The following is a 25,600-nucleotide window of genomic DNA, read 5'->3' on the forward strand; positions in this document are numbered from 1 at the left end:
CCAAAGTCGCCAGTACTTTGCTCCACTCATCCCCTGTCTTTAATTTGTGGAGTTTTTCTCACACGTCAGGTGCTGGAAGAGCAGAAATTTTCCCAAGGACAGGCTGAGGTTGTTGTTTTGTTCTCCAAAGCAAATGACACTCCCCGGCCACTGACTCCATCTCCCTCCCTGACAACTCTCTGAGTCACAAAACTGGTCCCCTTCTCTTTTCGTGTTTGACGTTGAGATAAGATAATCACCACATATCGGCTGCTTTTCACCTTTGTAACATTGCCAAACTCTTGTCTTTGCTTTAGTTTGTTGCCCCTAAATCACCTTGGAACCTCTTTGCTTCTCCCCGCTGCTTTGTCTCATCTTAAGTTGTCTTATCAACTTGGAAATGTTTCGTTTAGTTCCCTGTCTTTCTCTAAAATCCTTCTTAAGACCTAGCCTCATGTTTAAACTTATGAACAAATGTCCTATTAACTCCTTGTGTGACGTGGTGACCACTTTTAGAACTGTAGAACATAGAAACAGGTTGTTTCGCCCAATTTGCCCTTTGCTGATCAAATTATTCCACCCATACTATTCCCATCTGCTCATATTTCTCTAAACCTATCCTTTCCATGCATCTGTCCAAATGATTCTTAAACATTGTAGTCGTACCTGCCTCAACTCTTTCCTCCAGCAGCCTGTTCTATACATTCAACACCCAATGTGTGAATAAAGTTCTGCCTCGAGTTCCTGTTAAATCTCACTCCCCTCAGTCTTGAACCTATGTCCTCTGGTTCCTGATTGCCCTTCTCAGGGTAAAGGACTTGGTGCATTCACTTGATCTATTCCTCTCCTAATTATGCACACATATATGAGCCCACCCCTTCATCTTTCTGAGCTTAGCTCTAGCATGCTCAACCTCTCCCTATAACTCAAGCCCTCATCATCCTCAACATCCTCATAAATCTCTGCATCCTTTCCAGCTTGACAGCATCTTTCCTTCAGCACAATGACTAAAACTGAACACAATGGTTGAAATCAGGGCTTTTCAACCTTTTTCTTTCCACTCCCATAACACTTTAAGTATTCTCTATGCCATAGGTGCACTGTGATTAATAAGGGATTGCTTAAGGTGGTATGTGAGTGGAAAGAAAAAAAGTTAGAAAACCATTGTTTTAATCATACCCAATTGACTCATTGTGTGCACTGTTTCATAACTCCAAAGGAAAGGGGCCAAAGACAATTTTTCTCTAGCAAAATATTTCAGTAACAATTGGGTGTAGAGCAGTGGTTCTCAACCTTCCCTTCCCACTCACATATCACCTCAAGCAATCCCTTACTAATCACAGAACACTGATGGTATAGGGATTACTTAAAGTGGTGTGTAAGGGGAAAGAAAATAGTCTAAATGTAGCCTCACCAACATCTTGCACAATTGCAACATGACCTCCTAACTTCTGTACTCAATGCACTGATTGATTAAGGCTAATGTGCCGAAAGCCTTTTTGACCATTCTATCTGTGATGTTATTTTCAAGGTACTATATACCTGTATTCTAATATTGCTCTGGTCCACAACACCTCCCAGATCCTTATAATTCATTGTGTAGATCCTATCCATGTTAGACTTCCCAAAATGCAACACCTCATATTTTTCTGTATTAAATTCTATCAACCATTATCTTCCCACCTGTCCAACTGGTCAAGACCCTGCTGCAATGTTTGACACTATCTTTGCAATTACCTATACTAGACACTTTAGTGTCATCTGCAAACTTGATAATCATGCCATATGTGTTTTCATTTATATCAGTGATATAGATAGCAAACAGAAATGGGCCCAGCACCAAACCCTTTGGAGCACTACTGGTTACAGGCCTCCAGTCCAAAAAAGCAACCTTCTACCATCACCCATGAAGCCAATTTTCTATCTATTCTGCTATTTCATCTTAGATCCCATGCAATCTAAACTTCCAGAATTGTCTACCATGCAGAACCTCATTGAAAGCAGTCTGATCATTTTGGACATTGATTATGCATGTTTTGACCAAAATAGCAAATTGAAAATACTCTTAATAAAGAAAAGCCCAGATATTTGATTGCTTAATTTCCAAATCTCCAATCAAATGCATCGTTCAAAATTCAATCCATGTCTTCCAGTAGTTTGATTTAAGAACCTGATTGAGTTTTTTTTAAAGTGAATGTTGATTTTGTTAAAGAACAATATGATGAATTTTTAAATAATATTTGATAGGTATAGGTGCCACAAGACTCACACCACCAGGTTCAGGAACAGTTGCTCCCTTCTACCATCAGGCTCCTCAACAATAAACTCAATCAGGGACTCGATTAAGGACACTTACTTTTGTACTTTATTGATTTTTTTTCTCTCTGTATTGCATAATCAGTTTGTTTACATTTCTTTTTTGTTATGTACAATTTTTTTTTGCACTACCAATAAATGGAAATTCTGCCTTGCCTGTAGGAAAAGGAATCTCAGGGTTGTATGTTGATGTCATGTATGTACTCTGACTATAAATCTGAAATCTGTTGGAATGCTGGACAAAAAAAAATGAAAGTATTATTTTAAGTTCCAGAGTTGCCTGATGTACAAAACAGTGTCTAAAAGCCAACCATTTTTATGATTTTTCTCAAATTATAGACTGGAAAAATCCCAAAAAGATTTTTCAGTTGAACATGGTTGGTTAACCTCAATAAAAACAGGAACAATGATCACCATAAATTCAATCTGCAATGAATACCACCATCAGTAAATCACAGGTGACTATTGCCTCCTGTGGATAGTATTAATGAAAAATGAATGCATTTAAATTAATGATTGAAAACATGAAGGAAAATCAGATGATTGTGATACAAATGCTTTCTTTGTAAAGAGGCTAGAAATGTCAAAATTTCGGAGCTAATTAGAGTTGTGTGTCATCTTTAGCCGAAATTCAATAGGAAAATTCCTTTCTGTCGGTATTCGACTTACATTAAAACAGCAGTATGAGTTCTATTGAATATGAGGTACTGAAGCTGTCCCTTGCCCAATGTTAATTGAAGTCTCAAGAGCCTTTAAGGCAGTGGTTTTCAATCTTCTTCTTTCCACTCATATACCACTTTAAATTGTTGCTGACTGCTACAAAGAAACACACATACAGTGTGGCAGGTTAAGGTCACTCCTTTATTAGAGCTGGAAAGGCTGCTTTCATACTGTTCAAGTTCCCGCCGTTTTTGCTGATTGACTGAGTCATCCATATGAATAACAATAGCGGGCGGGAATATCCTTGCATACGAATGCCCTTCTTCCCCATCTGTTTCTGCTGAGTTAGCTGGGCAGGCCTTTGCCATTGGTGCTCTGCGATTAGTAAAGGATTGCTTAAGGTGCTATGTGAGTGGGAAGGGAAGGTTTAGAATCACTGCTCTAGACCCAATTGTTACTGAAATATGTTGTTTGAGAAAAATTGTCATTGCCCCATTTCCTTTGGACTTATGAAACCGTGCACATAACGAATCAATTGGGTATGATTAAAATGGGGGTTTTCAAACTTTTTTCTCTCCGCCCACACACCACCTGAAGCAATCCCTTACACAGAGCATCTATGGCATAGTGAATACTTAAAGTGGTATGTGAATGGAATCCTAGCGAAGATTTTGCCTGCAATGGAGAGCAACGTGATTCCCCTGTAGTTTGAGCAGTCAACCAGTTTACCTATCTCGGCTGCACCATTTCATCAGATGCAAGGATCGACAATGAGATAGACAACAGACTCGCCAAGGCAAATAGCGCCTTTGGAAGACTACACAAAAGAGTCTGGAAAAACAACCAACTGAAAAACCTCACAAAGATAAGCGTATACAGAGCCGTTGTCATACCCACACTCCTGTTCGGCTCCGAATCATGGGTCCTCTACCGGCACCACCTACGGCTCCTAGAACGCTTCCACCAGCGTTGTCTCCGCTCCATCCTCAACATCCATTGGAGCGCTCACACCCCTAACGTCGAGGTACTCGAGATGGCAGAGGTCGACAGCATCGAGTCCACGCTGCTGAAGATCCAGCTGCGCTGGATGGGTCACGTCTCCAGAATGGAGGACCATCGCCTTCCCAAGATCGTATTATATGGCGAGCTCTCCACTGGCCACCGTGACAGAGGTGCACCAAAGAAAAGGTACAAGGACTGCCTAAAGAAATCTCTTGGTGCCTGCCACATTGACCACCGCCAGTGGGCTGATAACGCCTCAAACCGTGCATCTTGGCGCCTCACAGTTTGGCGGGCAGCAGCCTCCTTTGAAGAAGACCGCAGAGCCCACCTCACTGACAAAAGGCAAAGGAGGAAAAACCCAACACCCAACCCCAACCAACCAATTTTCCCTTGCAACCGCTGCAATCGTGTCTGCCTGTCCCGCATCGGACTGGTCAGCCACAAACGAGCCTGCAGCTGACGTGGACTTTTTTACCCCCTCCATAAATCTTCGTCCGCGAAGCCAAGCCAAAGAAGAAAAAGAGAAATGTGAATGGAAAGAAAAAGGTTTCTTTAAGACCAAATCGCATGGGAAATAAATATAATGTTGGTTCAGTGGTGAATATCCTTAAGAGGCTGGAGGTAAAATGTACTTGACCTGTAAGAACCTAGTATTCAGTCGAAACAGGCAAAACATTGCTTCATTTCTGACATCTCTCCTTTTCAGTGTGTAGATATTTCATTAAATGAAAAAAGGTCAGATGCTTTGAAAGATTGAGGTTGGATTATTAAATGGTTTATTTTCTAGGTAGTGATCATGGAAGTTCAGGGTCTCAAGTCTTTAGCACCAAATCGCATTGTTTATTGTACAATGGAGGTGGAAGGCGGAGAGAAACTGCAAACTGATCAGGCTGAAGCTTCCAAACCGACGTAAGTAGATTTGTAATTTTGCTCCATGTGTAGTGTGGATTAAGTTTTTTTCTACATTCTGTGTTGTCTCCAGTCAAGGATGCTGGCTCAAATTTTGTTGAAGCAATGATCCCATCTTGTATTAAGCCTCAATGGAGCTACGCATAATGTCCTAAGACATACTTTCTGCTGAACAATCGCCCTAGCCCTGCAATACTATCAAATGTGATCTACCATTCCCTTAGAATAACTGTTCACCAAATTGTTTTAAAGATAATATTTTTACCTTTAAAATTTTTAATGAATTTTGCATTTGTAAATTCCAAACTCTATATTGCACTCTGTAAAATGTTTCAAGTTGTTAATTATGGATTATTTCTTCTTGATGTATTAGTTCTGCGTATTCTTAAGCTGATTGGCTGCTCATATTATTGGATGCTATTGATCTTCTACTTGAGGTCATAGACTGTATGTCCTGGAAGGAAATTGACATCGCAGTATACTCTAAATCTCTTGTGGCCACATTTTTCAAGATCAGCCAAGAGTGCTGGAAAAAAATGGGGTCATTGCTTCAATTTAGTCCAAGCTTGTGCACAATTTAATGTTCTGAAATGTGTTCAGCAATTTGATTGTCTTTTCAGCCACCCAAAGAATTCACATTCTTTGTTTATTTCTTTATCATTACATGCTTAAAATAAATATATTTTGAGAAATTAATAGTTCAAAATTATTTCAAGTTTTGTAGAATTTGCAATATTGACTAATCTAAGGGAGAGAAGGTCCACTACTAAAAATAGAATAAATGCAAATATGTAGAGGGACAAGATTCTAAAGCGAAAAATTTATGACAGTCAGAATGTTAAGAACTGTACGTGTTGATATCATATGCTGAACTCATAAATACTGTATCAGGAAACTATTAATCATCCTAGAGGCATTTTCATTAAAAAAAAGATTTCAACATTTTAATATACTTTAAATTTAAAATGCTGCATATTTATTTTTTGGAATCAATTGTTTGATAGAAATTCAGTTGTTTAAAATATGTCATCTGAAAATCTTGGTAATATGTCAGCTATCAGCTTAAAATAAACAGCTCCCAGGCATAAAATACAGCAAGTAGTGTTTTGGTTCTACAGCAAGCAAGTGATTTTAATGCAGAGGACTGGTTATCACCTCTCACTTTGGTTTTAAATGCTTAATTTTATGGTCCATTTTGTTGATTTAGACCCTCAGCAGAAGTCATAGCAACTGGATAGTGATAAAATTTATACATTTGATCTCCAAGTTTTAGATACATTAATTTTTAGTTTTATTTTTCCAAATTGTGCAGAATTGTACATTTCTTTACTTGCATTTCACAGTTAACCTCAGAAAATTTATCACTGTTTCTGAAATGTAAAACAATAATGTTGTTTAGACTGCAATATCAGAAAAATTGCTGAAAAAATTACATACTTACTGCCCATGTGGGTGCCCTTTTAGACTGCAAGTACCTGAGTGCAACAGTCCCAGTGGTTGGACGTGCAGTAGAGTGAATGACCAACAACAAATTTTTCCAGTACAATTAACACTGCAGGCTTCCTCCAAAAAGTTGTAGGGATCCTGCAGGATAAACTCAAAATTCCTTCATATACTTTTTAGACTGTCTGTGGCAAAATTCCTTGATTGCAGTGCGATGTAAAGCCCCATTGATCTCCTTTGATGAGCACATTGGTCAGCGTTTAGTGCGCTTCAGGAGCTATGTACAATCAGAGAGAATTGTGGGATATGTATTCAGTGACCAGCTATTGTCGATCACAGTAAATTGGTAAATAGTACAAATTGCAGATCGCATTGACTTTTTCACTTAACATCATGTTTTACTCATCAGCCTTAACATTGTTCTTTTTATTTAAAATGTTAAGTTTCATGAATATAATCCTTTTCAATTTTCACTTAAGTAGCATGCAGGTGCACAACATATTAAAATAACAAATGTTCTGGCCATCACAGTTTCAAAGTGATGTTTTGTTCTGATAATCTACACATTTGAAGACTATGTAATTTTAAACTCTGTATTTCAAATTGATTTGATTAACATCAAAGCAATTCTGTGTTATATGTTGAGAATCTCAAATTTTCAGATTATCTATAAATCTGTTTCATTGTGCTTTGAATGTTTAAACATTTGAGACAATGGGACCAATGGAATATGGTGAAGGCAACACATGGTGGGGGAAAAAAGTAACTTTAGTTATTTACTGTGGGCAGCACAATTGGCGTAGCAGTTAGCGCAACACTATTACCACGCCAGTGATGGGGACCGGAGTTCAAATCCCACGCTATCTGTAAGGAGTTGGTGCACTTCTCTGTTTCTGTGTGGGTTTTCTCAGGGGTGGGGGGGGGGGGCTCGTTTCATCCTACCATTCGAAATGAACCAGGGGTTGTATGTTAATTGGCTGTAATTGGGCAGCACTGTCTCATGGGCTGAAATTGCCTGTTACCGTACTGTATGTATGTCTAAATTCAAATTAATTTATGGAATATAAGAGTAATTATTATATCTCACTCCTTTTCAGGAGGAGTTTTGAATACAACATATACTGTCTTGGTTTTAGAACATCTCCAGCTTCACTCTGAGCATATTTGTGAATAGATTACACCCACTCTTTTTTATATATATTATGCAAGTAGGCAGATTACCATGCCATTCTGCATGTAAAGTACTGCTATTGCATGATGCCACCTCTCACATATGATGACATATCGTGTATATTGGGAAGGTCCTCTTTAACACTCAAACTATGCTACCTTCATGGTTCATGGTAACTTGCTACTGTCAAATTTATTTAAAATGTGTTCAGCTGACTGTTAACATTATTGTAGAAGGATTGGTGTTTTATACAGTTTTTTAAAGATGCTGAAATCTGAAGATTGTGTCTGGTAATGAATGTTTTGTCCCAACTTGGAGCTTAGTGCATAGACCAGTTACTCCAACATGTTGATGAATTATATGGCATTCCCATTGAAATTTGTCATAACCAGCAGATTAAGACAATAGAATATATGACACATTATCCTAAAGTATGCAGGAAATCAATGTTTTCCATGACTCTCACAAGGAACACCATGCAGGATATCTGTACTTCATTCAAGTTACCATCTGATGTTCTTCATCTACACTGGCCACATTGTACCTCATTTAAGGGATGTAGGCTGACCTTAAATGAGTCACTGATGTGTTCAAGATGTTACCTTAGATTTGGAAAAATTATACTAAATAAGCATCCATCTTTAATTTCTGCTTAACTAAGTTTTGAGGAACAGCTAAATATTTCAATTAGATTATGTTGAAATGACAAATTTAGATATACGTTTTGATTATATGAATGAGGGCTCGATATGTTAACCTCTTATTGGGCTGTCAAATGACTCAATTAAAATAATTAAAAATCTAACAATTATCTGGTGCATTAAAAATTGGAAAATGAAGCATTTCTTCTGGAATATTTAACATTTTTTATCATGCAGTTGCAAAAAAGATATTTAATCACCAAAAACTGATGATAATGATAGGAAATGCAGGTTTTTCACAACCTCTTTAATCACCTTCTAATGCATTTGGACAGCATTTCAGGCACTTTCATCCGTGGGTAAGTAGAGATGTCAGCTCAGGGAGATTCACAGAGCATGTAAGATGCAGATATTTAGTTTAAAAGACAAACACATCCCAGAAAAGGTCCAGGAGAAGCTTAAGTTTTTTTAAAATGTTCGTGTTTATTCGTAACAATATCAGAGGGTTCTTTTATGATCAGCCTCACTTGTTATCTTTAATGTTCATGTCGTCATGTATGAGTACAATTTACAAACTATGGAGTTGCTGCAATGGAAAGAAAGATAAAGTAGTATCAGACAAGGGCACTGTTGTGAGTCTTATCTAGAATGCTAATGGCTATGGGGAGAAAAGCCATATTCATGTTGCTTGATATGTGCTTTTATCCTCTTGAGTCTTCTATGCGATGGGAGAAGAGAGTGTGCCTAGGATATAAGGAGTCATTCAGCATGTTAGGCAGTGGAAGATGTAGGTGGAATCCATGGAGTGGAGGGAAATTTGTGCTGTTCTAAGCTGCATACACTATCTTTTACAGCTTCTTATCTATCCATGGCTTCAAAATTGTGAAGCCTAAAAGTTATTGAAAGGATGTGCAAGAAGAATCACATCTAAATGCAGCTCTTTAAGCTAATTTTCAAGAGAATGGCAGCTGTGCCTCTTGGATTTGCCATCATCATTTGTTATAACATCAGCATCAATGTTGTATGGCAGCATTTCTGGAACCTGCTACATCCTCAGCTTCAGAAATGATGTGATGTTGGTCATTTGTCACCCTATCAATGACAGTACATTTAATGTCCTCTTGCCATCCAGAAAACGAGCTTCTGGGCCAGGGGCCAATATGCAGGATACTGCCGCTTGGGCTTCAGATTCCTGATTGTCATTAGCTCATCTAATCTACAGATTCAGGGTCCATGTGATCTGTTGATCATTTAGGGCCCAGATACAAGGTGCAGTTAAGTTGCAATGACAGCCGTTGAGCCCAAAGTGGCTGCTCACAGCCCACCACAGTCCAGAAAGTGCTGGATGATATTTTGTCCAGGTTCCAGGGCAACAAACCAATGTGGTACATATACACACCAGGAGAAAAATTTTGAAGGAAATATAAGTTTGTGTTTGGCCGATTCAGGACATTATAATAAAGATCCATAAGAATTATATCAACTCCTGAGGAAGGACTGCCTTTTTTTTACTTTCTACAGAAGCTGCGTGACCCGCTGAGTTTATTCAGCACTTTAGAATACGGCACTATATGGTGGGGGGGGGGGGGGGGGGGGGGGGATAAAAACAATTCTTATGTTTTTTTTTATTATCATGTGAAGTTGCTGAAATTAAGAATTCAGTTTATAGTGGATCCTTTCAAAAGTCCTTTGGCATCAGTTTTTATCGTAGTTTGTCTGAGCAACTTGCTTCAAGGTTGTTGACTCATGCAACTTGATGCTAACTTACACCACAGGTTCACTGATATTGAAATTGCATTTCTTTGAAGATTAAACCAGATGTTCCATGTGGGCTTCTTCCTTCTTGGTAGAACAGATTAATTAGATGAGATGGAAGTATAGGTCAAATCATAATCAGTTTGATAAGCAGCAGGCATGTTGAAAAGTACTGAACAGAAGGCTAAAGCAGTTACTTATTTCAAAGGGGTTGACATATATTAGAGGTATTAGAGCACCACCACTTGCCAGTGGCTTCCTGTAACCACTTCATGCATTGGATCAGTAGAACTATAAGTTAGTGCTTCAGAACTCATGAGATATTAACAAAAGTTCTCTGTTCCTCATGATCAGAATGCATGTGTTTCACATTTTTTAGCTTGTTTTAAAGTTATAAGTTGTGCATTTGCAGTTTTTTTACTTGTTAACAGGGCTTATTCCAATGACAAATAAAAGTATATTTTATATCTTATGATGTTTTGAACATTATTGCTGAATAGTACTTTTTTTTAGTAACTGGTCTCCCCCGACCGCTGGTCCCTCAGCCGCCTCCCCCAACCACAGTCCCACGGCCGTCCCCTCGACCGCGGTCCCTCGGCCACCTGGATGTCTCCCCCGACCGCCAGTCCCTCGGCCATCTCCCCGACCGCGGTCCCTCGGCTGCCCGGCTGCTTACCCCAACCGCGGTCCCTCGGCCATCTCCCCGACCACAGTCTCTCGGCCACCCAGACGCCTCCCCTGACCGCCGGTCCTTCAGCCGCCTCCCCCAAGCTCCAGTTCCCACTTGCCAGATTTTGGAGCTTTCCGGATTTTAGATGTCCGTATGAAAGATCGTGTACCTGTAATATAGTTCTCCAAACCATGTGCAGTTATTAGAATTTTAAACAGTTGTAAATCCCACTTTCATGTAAACCATGTGATCTTCATAACTCTATCTTGTAGATGACACAACACTGAAAGATTGTCTCACTTCTGTTTCAAAGGCTTAAGAATATCACCCGCATGGCTCTGAGTTGCTCTGGTTCAAGGTCTTAAACAGTTTAGTTTAAAAACAGATGGCTTCCTTCAGCAATTCTTATTGAGTACTTAGATACTTCAGATTATAATAAAGAAAACACTCCATTATCCTTGAATAATTAAGAATCACTTCAAATCCATTAGTTCTGTCTTTCCAAGGCACATCAACTCCGAAAATGAACTTTCTTCTCTGAAAACAATGGTTCTCTGTAAATGTGTTGTATCCTATGTGTGACCCTGTACCAGCCCACAACTAACTTACTAAGAATACAGATACAATATTTTAACTATAATTTACTTTACTAAGACATTTATATATATGAGAAATACACTTTAACATTAAATTAAAGGTTAACACAAATCCATTGCAATATGCAAAGTTGTTTGAATTGTTGATTTATTTATCACATATACCAAAATATAGTAAGAAGCTTTGTTTGTGTGCTATCTGAGCAATCCAACTTTCAGACCAGCTTAGTGCAAGAAGAACAAATAAACAAATTAATAGAAAAGCAAGAGTAGAGAGTAGTCTACAGTGGTCAAATAGTGCAGGGTCTGGTGGAAGTGCAAAAAAACATCGTGAAGTGAATAGAGGAAAATATAGTCATAAAAGACAGGGCATTGTCCATTGCGAGTGTGAGATCCATTCAGGAGTCATAATGTTAGAAAATAAATTGTCAGGAGTTTGTGTTCCCAAAGACTTGTCTTCTCCTGGTATAAATGGGGGGTGGAGAGAAGTAAGAGAGTGTGACCGGAGTGGGAAGAGTCCTTTCATATCTTTGGAATTCTCCTGTGACATCAAGAGGTATAGATGGAGTCATGGAGTGAAGGGTGCTTTTTGCAGTGGCCTGAGCTGTATTTTCCACTCTACAGTTTCCTGCCGTCTTGAGTAGATCTGAACAGATAACACAGATGTCAGAGAAGATTATGAATGCCATGGTATTTTGTCCACGTGGTTTCCATCATTAATTCCCTCGTCTGGGTGAAACAAAGGAACTGATGTGACCTTCAATTCTCTGTTGTTTTTTCTGTGGGAAAAATAATTATTCTGTTTGTCCTGGTGAACAAAGCATTAGAGGCATGCTTGACTAGTCTGAGCATTGCTCATTGACTGGTGTTACAAATGTACCTTTGATTGCTTGAAGGCAGAAACACAAAAGGTTCAGTGGGGTAGTGGTCTTCTTTGGCATCATCCTGTGGAGGTCAACTGCTGCTCAAATTCCATTATACAATTCACTCTCTTCCCAGGTTATAGGCACAGAGATCCCATTTAAAAGTATAGGATTTTTCCCCTTGCATTAGTATCAAGTGAATAATATAAGATTTTTGCTTGCATATGCACGAAAGGCATAGCCAAGAGGTATTGTATAATCGACTGCCACTCCCAAAAATACCTGTCTGATCTCCTGATTTCTGTTCAGCCACTTCACATGCAGCAAATTACAAATAATTGTTTTGTTTGAAAGAAAGTCAAGCATTGAGAATTATTTTTGTTCAGGCAATTTTACCTTTCCAAGGCTATTGTCTTTATAGCTCCAAAAGAATAAATTAATGCAGCTTATCAGGATCTTTATGTCACTGCTGCCGACAAGAGACATTAGGCCCTTTATGCCAGGCCTCCATCTGGAGATCGGCTACAAGCGCAAAGGGAAAAGGCGCCTTTCATGGAGCAGCCCTAAAAGGCCGCTCCTGCGCCTCCAGAGCTGATGGAGGTGGGTCAACTGGTGACATAACACCATTCATCATAAATATGCAGCAAAGCAATGGCTGTCTTCCCTACCCATAATCCCTCATGCATCTGGAACCCCTCTGTGTTTCCCAGTACAATTCCAGTTGTGTGAGGGATTATGGGTAGGGAAGACAGCCATTCCTCTGCCACCTTTTTGAGCCACTGACGAGCAGCCCCAAAGGCTGAAGCTGCCTAGTGAGGTGCCGGAGCGACAAATAGGGTTGTCACAGCCCACATCGCCTGCCTCCGCCCTGATGACCCCCGCCAGTCTCCGCTGCCTGATGGATCCCACCATCCGCCCCCGCTCTGCCGTCTCCTACCGGCCACCCATGCCCTGTCAGCTCCCACTGGCTATCCCTGGTCTGATGGCCCCTGATGTATCCCACTGACCACTCCTGACCTGACAGCTCCCGCCAGTCTCCCCTGCCCTGAGGGGGTCATGGGGAGAGGGAGGGAGTGAGTGACATTCATGTGAGGCAGCGGAGTGCAGTACTTCGCTGATGATCCTTCCCCAAGAGGGATTGTAGTTGGCGCCTTGGAGCCAGCCATGGTGCATTCATAGAGGTAAGTCTCCCGACAGAAGGACAGAGAATCTCTGCCTTTATAGTTGGCCTTTTTCACTGCATGAAAGCGCCTCCTTTATTAAGAGACAGCAGTTCATGTTCTGAGTAAATAGAGGACATAGAATAGACATCGAGAGGAGAATTGGAACATTGGCTTGTGAATTAACCTCTTTTAATGCTAATTTTGGTTTTTGTGAGTGTATTTCACACCTAATTGGTCTCTAAGTCTATGAATCATTACTCAAAAATTAGATAAAATGTGATAGTGCACAATGGAATACTTTAGGCTAACTACAAAGATATGGGGACAGGGTAGGGAAGAAGAAAACAGAAATTTTGATGGAATGGTAGGAGCTTTGGCAGAGCTGCAAATATTACAGAAAGTCATGTAAGCACATCAATCATGTACTGTTTAAAAAAAGAGTCTTTTTTGCATCCATAAGTATTTTATTTTAATCCTTGCTGTTGAAAAGGCACCCATGGCAAAATAAGTTTCACATTTTGGAGAAAATTGTATACCTCTTCTGTCCAGGAGAAGGCAGAGTTGGAGCTGGCTTTAATTTGAAAGAAATTCTCCAAAAAATGTATGGTTTGTTGAGATTCCCATTAAGGAATGAAAGCTATTTAATTTCCAGTTAATGTAAAAGTACATTTGTACATTAAAAGTACAAAGTTCCTGTGGCACGACCAATGACCACCCGCAGACACAAAGCAAGTAGTCAAAGGCTTCATTAACCCGAAAACCTCAACATGCCTCTATATGCTGCTGGCTCATGTCCAAGGCAGGTATGGAGGGAGAAGAATAGGGCTATCAGCCTTTATTAGGGATCTTATGGGGTGGAGCTATAGATATGGAAGGCGGTCCAGCCTGTCCAGTCCAGCAAGGTCATGCCTGCAATACCACATTCCACCACAGTTCCATTATTGTCACGTAATACAACATTTAGAAGGTCAAGTGCCCCTCACAGAAATGAGGGGCAATCTCACGTCTCATGGAAAAACCATGTGAAATGCATATTTAAACAATCTCTTCAGTACTCAAGATGTCGCATAACCTTATCTTGACAGAATTGATGCTGCATCAAGTGCAGGCTGGCTGCCATTGTACAATATCAGGAAATTCTAGTCCAGGCTCAGTCTTAGGAGCTCAGTCCTGGGCAGCTCTCCTTTTGAAGATCATGTTCCAAATTTAGAATTAGATGTTATGCCGTTCTTTCTCACTGTAAGTCCTCAATGCTTCAGTTCAAAAATTTCCACTGGTATCTTTTAACTGTATGGTGCAGTCTTTTCGATTGATGATTGCATGCAGTATTACAGGGCATGCACCTTCCCAACATTACCAATGCCTGACAGCAAGTTTGATTTCCACTGGGAGCTTGCTACGTCGAACAAAACATGAAAGCTCCTGCTCAATTGGCCATGCCAATTCTGATCAAGTGCTAATTGCACAATGCATAGGTACAGACATCTCTGCTGTCAAAATGTGATAGCAATCTACAAATCTTGCTCATCCGTCCCAAGTTTGCTCATTACATTGCACATTCTAAATATCAGAACAAGTCTGATTCATTAGATAAGTTTTAAATTTGGCCCATAATTATAATGAACATCTCAATGCTTAACAAATGGACAACTCACTACATAGAATTTACCATTTAGAAACAGCCCAACTGATTCTTCTGCTCTTGAGTTTCTTCTTGTCCTACTTTATCTCAATCTTCCTCTCCTTCACTTCTCTTATTATTAATATTCTTATCTCCATTCATATTAAAGGTATCCAAAATATTCACGTTGATTTCCTGTTTTGCATTCCAGTCATGCCACTCATGTTTATTCTCTGGCTTCTACTGTCACGCATGAGCATCTATGGGAAATGTTGTAGATATCTGCTGGCTTGGATTTTGCACAAGTGTGTGGGGAACCTTCAGCTACTGACATTCCATGACCTGCTATCTCTGTGTATTTTAGTGGTGGTCGTTATTGATTTGGGAAGTGTAAATGAAGCCCTCACAATTTTTGTGTTAATGATTATCTTAAATCTCTGATCCTTGGGATTGGACTCCCTATAAGTGAAATGCTTTAACTACACCTATCTTATCAAACCACGTTACAATTATAAAAATCTCTGTGCTTAAAAATACTGACATTATTTTTTCATTTAAATGCCGATTTTGCTTTTACAGGTATTCAACCATACTGGTTTACCAATTGCCGTCTTTGTAGTTACTAGATAAATTCTAAGGCTTTGGAACTAATTTTATATATTCCAGTTTGGTAGAAACAAAATGTATGCAGAATAGAACTAGTAAAATGAGGGGTTGGGCATGTTAAGTTTCCAGTGAATGCACAGGAATTTCTAGACACGTTTCATCAATAGCATTCCGTATAGGATGAGTCCAAATCTTACCTTGCTCCATTGAATAGGAAATCTCAACCTTTTGGATGCTTTTAATGTGATGTCCAAGAGACCATTTTTCCCATTGTGTTTTGGGGCTTGAGAAATAAAAGGGTTTCTGTTGGTCCAGAAATTAAGAAGCTCAGGTAGATTCATTGCATTGGCAGATTTATATCTGCTCCTCTGGACCTTCTCAAAAGACCTTGAGTTCTGGTTGTGTCATCCACTGGGATTATTTTCCACATGCCCAACAGTTAGTGTTGGGCATTTAAAGAGTAACACTGGTCAAGGAGCATGGCTAAATATATATATATGTGACTTGTTAGATGTGCATGAGTGTGTGCATACATAGACACACATACTAAGAAAGGTTTGAGTGAAATTAACCTGGAAAATATTTCTGACTTTAGTCTTGACTTGAGTTTAAAGCTTGCATAATTTTTCATAAGATACAAAATGAGAAAATGTTGTAATTGGAAACTTTATTGCCACCTAGAGGTACATTTTATAATGGCACAGCCAGAGCATATCTTAAGTTACATTATTAGATTTCCTGGTGTTATTACAATTGTTAAATGTCATATGAAACTTGTGGATAGTGGTAGCTTCAAACAGGTCATCTTGTGAATGAATAGATTGTTAAAATACATTCCTAATCAAAGTGTGTACATTGGAGACATGAATATAGAATTGAAAAGACAAAAAAAATGTTATATTTTAGAATTCACAGGATTCTGACTGCAATTTTTAATTTTTGAATGGAAATATTCACATACCCATAGGCACAGGTAAACTGAATGGTGAAGATTCACTGTTTAAAATTTACAGGTCTGCTTCAGCACCTCACAGAGGCAAGAGGGAGCAATGCTCTGCCAGTGCCAGGGAAACACAGAGCAGCTCCAGCTGTGGGGGGAGGGAATTATGGGTAACGAAGATGGCCATTGGTACCATACTCCCTTTAATTATTGTATTAAAATAATAGCCCTGATTAAAAGTTGAAGGTAGTACAGCACTTTAGTAATAGAGCAAGCATTTAGCGAGGGCCCCTTGAAATTTTGCTACTACATTAATCCAGCACTGGATGCAGTGATCACAGTTGTTTTGTAAGCAGACCAGTTTATGTCTCACATGTAGTACAAGTTTTAAAAAAAGTACAGAAGTGCAGAGTTTCATAGAGAGAGATCAGTTAGTAGAGAGCTAGGACATTATAATTTTGAGGTTGATTCAGAAGTCTGATAATAGTGGGAAAGAAATTATCCTTGAAAATGGTGGTGTGTGAGCGCATACTTGTGAATCTGATGGGAGAGGAGCAAAGAGAGTGTGGCCAGGATGGGATGAACCTTTTTAATAGGCTGCTTTTCTGATGCAGTGAGAGCTATAGAGTGAGTTGATAGAGGGGAGGGGGGAATGTGAGTTGGCTTCGAGCCACATTCACATTCCTCTACAGATTCTTGCAGACTTGGATGGAGCAGTTCGCGTACTACTCAGTGATGCAACCTGAAAGGATGCTTTCAAAGATGCAGCTGTCGTAGTTTTCAAGGCATGGGGGTGAGAAGCCAATTTTTTCAGGAAGTATAGATGCTGATATGCTTTCTTGGCCAATGCATTGATGTGGATGGACCAGGATAAGTCACTGGAGATGTTTGCATCTAGGAACTTAAAGCAGTCTTCTATCTTCCCCTCAACAATATTGATGCAGATTGGGAAATGAGCTCCACCCCTCTTCCAGAAGTCTATAACCAGCTCCTTGGTCTTGCTGACATTGAAAGAGAAGTTGTTGTACTGGTACCAAGCCATTAGCCCCTCTGACTTCTTTCTGTACTCAGATTCATATTTGTTACAGATCTTATGTACAACAGCAGTATCATCCACAAATTGACAGATGGAGTTAGAGTGGGTTTGGCCATGCAGTCATGGGTGCACAGGGAGTAGAGTAGGGGGTTAGGGTGCTAGTGTTGAGGATAATCGTGGAGGAGGTGCCATCACCAATCCTCACTGATTGCTGCTTAAGAGATAGAAAGTCATGGATTCAATTGCAGAGAGGGCTACTGAGGGCAAGGTCATGAAGTCTGGAAATATGCTTGTTTGGGACAATTACACTGAAGACAGAGCTATAATCGATAAATAGTCTTCTGACTTAAGTGTCCTTGTTGTCCAGGGGTTCCAAGGCTGAATGTAGGCCCAGGATGATGGCATCTGTTGTGAATTTGTTTTGGCAGTAGGTGAATTGGAGTAGGTAAGAGTGGCTGGTAGACTGGAGTTAATGTGCACTTAATGATGGTGGTTGTCAGCTCCACTGGTTAGTAGTCATTTGGGATAATTACTACATAGGCACCAAAATGATTGTTGCTTTGAAGCAGATGGATGCTTAAGCCTGTTGGAGAAAGAGGTTGATGATGTTGGTGCTACACAAGGATGGGTTAACCCAGTGGAAATAGCACACTTATCTAGTGTACTGGCCTGGAGCTGTTCTGGTAAGAGGATGTTGTCTTGAGTGTTTGATGACCCCAGGACCATGTGGTGCCAGCTCTTCCATTGTGATCTAAGGGGAATGAGGAAAGTAATCACCAAGGGAACAAGATGATTCATGCCATAAAGTGTTCAAATTTTCCAGATTGATGGATAATATTTTCCAGATTGATGAATAATGGCCTGGAAATTGTTGTCAATACATTTTACCTTGGGAGAAAATCAGTTTTCACCAGCATAATGCTGCAAAGAAATATTTAATGCAATTGTGTCTCTGGGCAGTAAGGTATCAAATAATGTCAGAAACTAATGCAGGAGTCAATTATTACAGTCATGACTCTCACCTATTTTAGACATTCTTTTGAGACGTCAAACAGTTTCCAGCATCGGCATCATTTCTTCTCCTTGCATGTTGCCATCCCCACACACCCATCAGAGTCCTCCTACCTATAAGGCTGCCACCAGTGCTGCTACCTCGGCCCACCTGGTTTTGATACTATTAACCATGCCCTTATCATGTCCATGTTTGCTGTTGCAATGCTCTTTTGACCATTCAGAAATTTTGGTAATTGTAAGCCCATGGGATATTTTGCCAGCTGAACGACCTCTTGTGCTCTGAGTTTACTCAATATGACCCCTATCCTTCCTGGCTCCCAATGCACTAACACTTATAGCTTTGACTGCAGATCTAAATCCCTTAATTTCACTGTTTCTGTAACCCCCCCACCCCGCCACCCCTACGAGTCCTTACACAACTCTCCATTCTTTGGATGATGTCTCCATACCTTCCTGCTTTTGTGTGCAAGGGCATTAACCACCCAACTTTGGAATTTTATCGCCAGATCTATCCAAGTTTCTGTGTTCTCTCCTTTACAATTCTCCCCCATTGAATTTACATTTATTTATCACAAAATATCTAGTCCAGTGCAAAGGTTGTTTTTTTTGTGACATGTAAAGATGATAATTACAGAATATAGGATTGCAGCGAAAAGAGAGGTCAGTTAATACCAAACAGGGCCAGCATGATATAGTACTCTTGGGGTTTATTCAGGAGCCTTATAACTGCTGGGAATAAACTGTCTTTAAGCCTGTTGGTGTGTGCTTTCACATGCTTAAGCCATTTCCCCAATGGGAGGGGGAACAAGAGAATGGATCCGGGTATGATGGGTCTTTCGATTTTCCAAGCAGCGGGAGATATAGATGGGAGTCCTTAGTGTTGAGTGAAGTTTGCATTAGATTCCAAGCTGCGTTCACCATCTTCTATGGCTTCTTCTGATCTTGAGCTGAGCAGCTCTCATACCACATCATGAGGTATCCGCCAAGCCCTGTATGGTTTTAATGGTGTACTTGTGGAGATTGTTGAGGGACAAGGGGTACATACCGAACATCCTTGATCTTTGAAGAAGGTAAATGCATTGGTGGGTTTTCTTGACCATCTCGTTAAGGTGCTTGTCCCAGGTCAGGTCGTTGGAGATATTATTCCTAAGAATTTGAAACTATGTGCTCTTTTAACTTCAGCCCCATAAATGTGGCCGAGGTATGGACTCTGCATCCTTTCCTGAAGTCAATGTTCATCTCCTTTGTTTTATTGACTTTGAGAGAGTGAGGTTGTTATCTTGGCATCATGCCAGGAGACTTTCAATCTCTTTCCTATACTCTTGTAATTTGATCCCTGGCCTACTCCTGTAGTGTCATCAGTAAATTTGAAGATGGAGTTACAACAGTATTTGGTTGTACTGCCATGGTGTAGAGCACACATGTCAAACTCAGGCCTGAGGCCCGTGATATAATTATACTTGGCCCACAAGATCATATCAAATATGTATTAGAGCTGGCCCGCTGGCCGCCGTGCCAGTATAACGCATGCACAGCTAATACTACAAATCCCAGAATGCTTTGCAAATGCGTTGGCGCCGGCCCGTCAACCCCCTAATTGCCCCCACCTCCTCTCTTTACTTTCATTAGCGTCTGCGACCTGTCGCCTAACTCACATGTAATAAACCGCTTATGAAAAATGGCCAAACGAAAGACAGAAAACAGGACCTTTCAAGACAGGTGTGAGGCAGACTATATGTTCATCATTTTAAAAGACAAACCTGTTTGTCATTGAAGCAAGTTGGTATTTTTTTGACTTGTTGGTTAGCGAAAAAAAATACATTTAAAAGGAGCTGAAAAGCTATAGAGAAATATTATTTATTGAATATTTTATTTCTCATTTGTTAATGCTTCTTCTGGAAAGAGTTTAACCAAAACTATTATTAAACATTTATTTTAATAAGAAAAAGATTAGCATTACATATGTTGAAAGAAGAGAAAACATGCAAATGTTGTTGAAAATTTTCAATAAATATTTAGTTTGGCCCACGACTTAGTCCAAGTTTTTAATTTTGGCCCTCTGTGAATTTGAGTTTGACACCCCTGGTGTAGAGGGAATAAAGAAGTACAGATCCTTGATATGCACCAGTGTTGAGTTTGATCATGGAAAAAATTGTCCTTGTGAGATAATTTCCCATGCATTGTTTTTGATTCTTTACATTTTGTATTTTATGTCAAAATGCTTTAAAATAAAGTATCATGTCAAAGTGTTTAGAATTTGAAAGTTCAAAAGATTTAATATCGTAAGAGAAGACAAAGACATTGTTTGAAGTCATTCCATTTTTTTTAAACAAGGATTGATAATGCATGAGTACAGAATGGTTAATTATTTGCAGTGAGTGGCTACTTCTATGTTGAATTTAAACTTGGAGGACTATTATAACACTGTAACAACAAAGGTAATAGATTTTTTTCAGGATGCTTTAATCTGTTTCAAGTACAAGTTCAAGTGCTAGTTTGTAGTGGATGGAAATTATTTTGGATACGTTTAAGTTCACACAATATCCATCTGACATACTTAGTAGGAATTCCAGTTTTAGCAGTCAATCCAGAGGACATGCTCTCCTTCTACCACCATTTCCATACCCCTATATAACAGGTACCAGGCTAATTGTAGAGCTCAAGCTGAGCACAGATAATTTAGCATTGATATAACTGTGTTTTGTGTTTGGATAAGTTTGCTGGGCATTTGAGGAACACAGTGGTCATGCTCAAATGTAAGAGCTAAGTCCAGCTGAACATGTGATGTAAAATGCTAAAAATACTTGCATGGTCAGGCAACATCCATGTGGTACTAAGACTCTAATTGATGTCCTTCAAAGGTTTCTGTCTGAACTTTTAGAATGAGTCCACCTGACTGATACTAAATTCTAAAACATTGGACTAAGTAAGGACAAAATAATAAACCCTTTTCATGAGGGTATTGGTAATCTGAAATTCTTGTCTGCAAGAAGGCAACAGCTAAAATGGGCTTTAAAATGTTTAGGACCAAGAAGGCTTTTGTTCAGTGTAGGTGTCAAGTAATACTGTTCAGAGGCAGATGAACAGTGAAATAATTAAACCTCAGAACAGTTTCAATGGTTAATTGTCCATCTCTGTTGGTAATTATCTAATGAAAGAGATCAAATGTATGTATTTTGTTGATAGAATACATATATAGTTTGCTGGAGCAAATCACTTCTCCATTGATAAGAAAACATCATGCACAAGTGAAAGATATGTCATGGGTTCCTCAAATGCATTCCAACTTACAGACAATAATGAATATTTATTTTCAACTTAGCATTGAACTTGTTTTTCACTATTCATCTGCACAAACGCTGTCAGGAATAGGTTTTCAAAAGAATTACTTAACTTATAATTCTGAGTAATTAAGTTTATGAAATGGGCATTGATGTTCTGCATTTACACAGGAAAATTACAAAGAATGGAGGAATTTATTTGTACAGAAATATTGACAAAATTTCAGGAAGAGTAGATTCTTTGCCATATTTTGAACAGTTTTGTAATCCTTGGTTGTTATAAATCTGCTGGTATCGGTAGTGTTAGGTCCAATGTGACTGGGTTGTACTTTGTATAAGTATTTGCTAGTATCTATAGTGTTAAGTCCGATGTGACTGATTATACTGTGTTTGTATGAGTGCAAGCAGTTCCTACTATCGGTTGTGTTAAATCCAATGTGATATTATACTGTGTTTTGTGTTTGAGAGTACATGTATGTTGTCCCTGTTGCAATTCCCTAATGTACATTTTAATAAAGATCCTTCCTGTGTTCAGCCTGTGTCCAGACTCGTTGCTCTTAGAACCCACCATTCCGTGTCTTAACGAGGGCATGGCTTCAATATTTTCTAACAGCTCCATTCCCTGTGACTCCTCCAGTGATGTCCACAGTTTTCAACCTGGAGTGGAGCAGGGTTTGTCTCAGGACTGAGGAGCAAAGAAAGAGAGACCTAACTGTATGTAGTGGACTTTACAGTAAAGTAAGCTGGAGGATATGGCCCAGGAAATCACGAGGTGATTAAAGGTGCCAATGGTCAGATGTGCACTAATGGATGGGCAGAGTTCAACCTTGATTGTCAGGTGATGTGACTTCTGGCTAGGCTCCAGATGGAGAGGTCACAAGACCCTCCACAATCACACTACGCCACTCAACAAAATATTTACTTGCACACAGCAGTTTCTTTTTAAACTGTTCAAAATATGGCAAAGAATCTACTCTTCCTGAAATTTTGTCAATATTTCTGTACAAATAAATTCCTCCATTCTTTGCAATTTTCCAGTGTAAATGCAGAATATCAATGCCCATTTCGTTAGCTTCATTACTTAGAATTATAAGTTAGTTCTTTTGAAAACCTATTTCTGACAGCACTTAAGTGCCTAGTGGATAAATGGATAGGCATAACAGAAGGGTGAAGGTATTGATTCAGAAAATAACAACGGCCTACCAACTCCCCGCAGACCAAAAGGCTCATTGTTCTCCCCGTGGAATGCCGTGCTGCAGGAACTGGCCCCCTGTTATTTGGTAATTTCTTTTTTGTAATAATGAATTTACTTGTTTTTCTTAATGATCAGTGAGTGGCATGGCTTCCGGGGGATGAAATGTAGTGTGAATTGTGGAGGGTCATATGGCCTCTCCATTTGGAACGTGGATGGTCATGTGACCCATCTGGAACCCAGTCAGAATTCACATCATCAGACAATCAAGGTTAGACTCTGTACACCTGACCATTGGCCCCTTTAATCACCTTGTGGTTATCTGGGCCAGACCCTCCAGTTTACTCTACTATAAAGTCCACCACATGCAATAGTTTTTTGCATTTTAATAAAGACCTTTCCTGTATCCAGACTTATTGCTCTTTGAAAACCAAACTTTTCTCTTCCAATACAGTAAGTGGGTTGGATGTTATCAAAAGTCAATGAATTAACTTTGAGTATTCCATTGGATTTTAACTAATTTAAATACAAGTTTTGTCTGACAAACCTGATGCACTGATGAAATAATCACAAGTGATACTTGAGTGAACATTTTTGATTTTTGTATATAGACCTTATAAATGTGTTTGATAAAGTTGATTTTGCCTGAGTTGGTACACGTGCAATGACATTCAAGAAACTCAAAGTAATCGAACATTAAACAGTCTGTTTAATCAGCATTTCAACAATTTGCATAAATATCTACTCTCTCCATCACCAATTTAAATTAACTATGACATTTACTATTAACAAATTGTGCCACAGCCAGTTGCTGAGGCTTTTTGACCACACCTCCCAAACGTAGAGCCAGTTAAAGGGTCAGGAACAACAAGCTCAATAAATAAACTGGATTGTGCAGCTCAATAGCTAACATAAATATTGCTTATCAGTGACGTGCGGCTCAATAGGTTCATGATTTTCATGCTAGAGTCAGTGATTTAGAAACAAAGTGAAGGTCAAATACTGAGACATTGGATTCTAAGGAATATTGTCCTCTGTTGTATGGCAGTCACAGTAGATGCTTTCAAGCTGACTTGTAAGATGGGGTTAACCGGGTAATTTGCCCAGTGAGCGCCCCACTCACAAGGCGGCCTGAAAGGATCCAACCCAGTCAGCGTGGTCCTAAATCAACCGGGTCCCTGCCCTACCTAGGTCTCGTCCACTGGCAGCTTGAAAATTAAAATGGTCAACCCGATTATTCTGGTGATCCCAGCGCTTGCGTGCTTGTGTCACCGGGAGCATGTTGGCGCCAAGTTCCGATGTAGAGGAGGAACTCAGCAGTGCAGGTCAGGATAGGTGATATTATAACGTGGTTTAAACATGCTTCCCAGGAAGCGTAAGGTTAAAATATTTTACTTCATTTCATCCGGTTGGCGATTTCCCCCTGCAGGTTAAAAGGTCCCAGGAAGGCTACCCAGGTGTGGCTGTTTAAAAGCGCCTAGTAATGAGGTGCTGACTTGGATTGAAAAGACAGGTGTTTTTTTTTTCTCATTTAAATTAATCTTTTTGCTTTTAATTAAATGCTATAACTCACATGTATTTAAAGTAAGTGTATTAACTTTTTTTTTCATTTGTATTTTAGTTACATATGTTTACATTTATTTAAACCAGTGGTTCTCAACCTTTTTCTTTCCACTCATTTGAAGTGGTATCACTTTAAGTATTCCCTATGCCATAGGTGCTCTGATTAGTAAGGGATTGCTTTAGGTGGCATGTGGGTAGAAAATAATTCAGGAGGCATCTGTGGAGCGACCCTTTATCTGAAAATAAAAAGTGGAGGAAAGTAGCCAGAGTAAAGGAGGGGAGGGGAGGGGGAGACCAAAGCTGGCAAGCAATGATGGATCTAAGTTAGGAAAGGATGATTGGCGCATGGAATGAGGTGGGAGAGTGACAAAGGATGGATGGTGGCAAGTGGAGGCAAGAAAGAGCTACAGATTATGACATTTGATAAGAGTGGAAGGCACAGTTAGCGTCGCGGTCAGTACAACACAATTACAGCGCCAGCGACTCGGGTTCTCATCTGACACTGTCTGAAAGGAGCTTGTACATTCTCCCCATGTCTGCATGGGTTGCCTCTGACTGCTTTGGCTTCCACCCATCTTGCAGCGATTGGAGATTAATTGGAGTATTTGGGTCGCATTATTCATTAGCTGAAATGGTCTGTTTACTATGCTAATATTTAAAAAAAAAATTAAAATAAAGAAGGGATGGTGGGCAGATGGTAAGTATAGTGGGAGGGTATAAGGAATTCAATGGGAGTAATGTGTGGGTGACAGGTAGTTGGGGGAGGTGCCAGACACAAGGTGGGAGGCAACCTGGATAAACCAAATAGAGAGAGAAAACGTGTGACAGATTATGTTATATTTTATTTTGTATATAGTTATGTTTTATAGGAGATAAATTGAGGTGTTTTTTTTTTAGTGTAGGTCACATACAAACACTTCAAAACAGATCTCATTTAAAATGCCAGAGCTCTGCTCAAGCCAGACAGTTTAGGCTCCAGGTGCCTTTGTAAAAACTTTGAAGAATGCCTATAAGGACTTCACAAGTAGTGAAGTGCTGTGGAGTGATGAAAGAACTTGGAAGATTAAGTCCTGAGCCGCAGTCTGTCTGAGTGCAGTTGGCCGATCTAAGAGGGTCATGTGGTTTTCTCTGAGTGAGAGAGAGAATTCAGTTCTACAGTTCAGCAGCAGTTGGGACTGA

General features: G+C 39.6%; 1 protein-coding gene across 2 annotated transcripts in view; it reads left to right on the top strand.

Annotated features, from left to right (window-relative positions):
- The window catches only part of cadpsa (Ca2+-dependent activator protein for secretion a), a 454,508-nt gene that overhangs the window by 185,670 nt on the left and 243,238 nt on the right, over positions 1-25,600 (top strand). For both annotated transcript variants that reach the window (XM_069937157.1, XM_069937158.1), the window contains exon 6: positions 4,745-4,866. In XM_069937157.1, the coding sequence (XP_069793258.1) occupies positions 4,745-4,866 (122 nt within the window). The remainder of the gene's footprint in view (positions 1-4,744; positions 4,867-25,600) is intronic.

Source organism: Narcine bancroftii, chromosome 5 (assembly GCF_036971445.1).
Source record: "Narcine bancroftii isolate sNarBan1 chromosome 5, sNarBan1.hap1, whole genome shotgun sequence".
NCBI lineage: Eukaryota > Metazoa > Chordata > Chondrichthyes > Torpediniformes > Narcinidae > Narcine > Narcine bancroftii.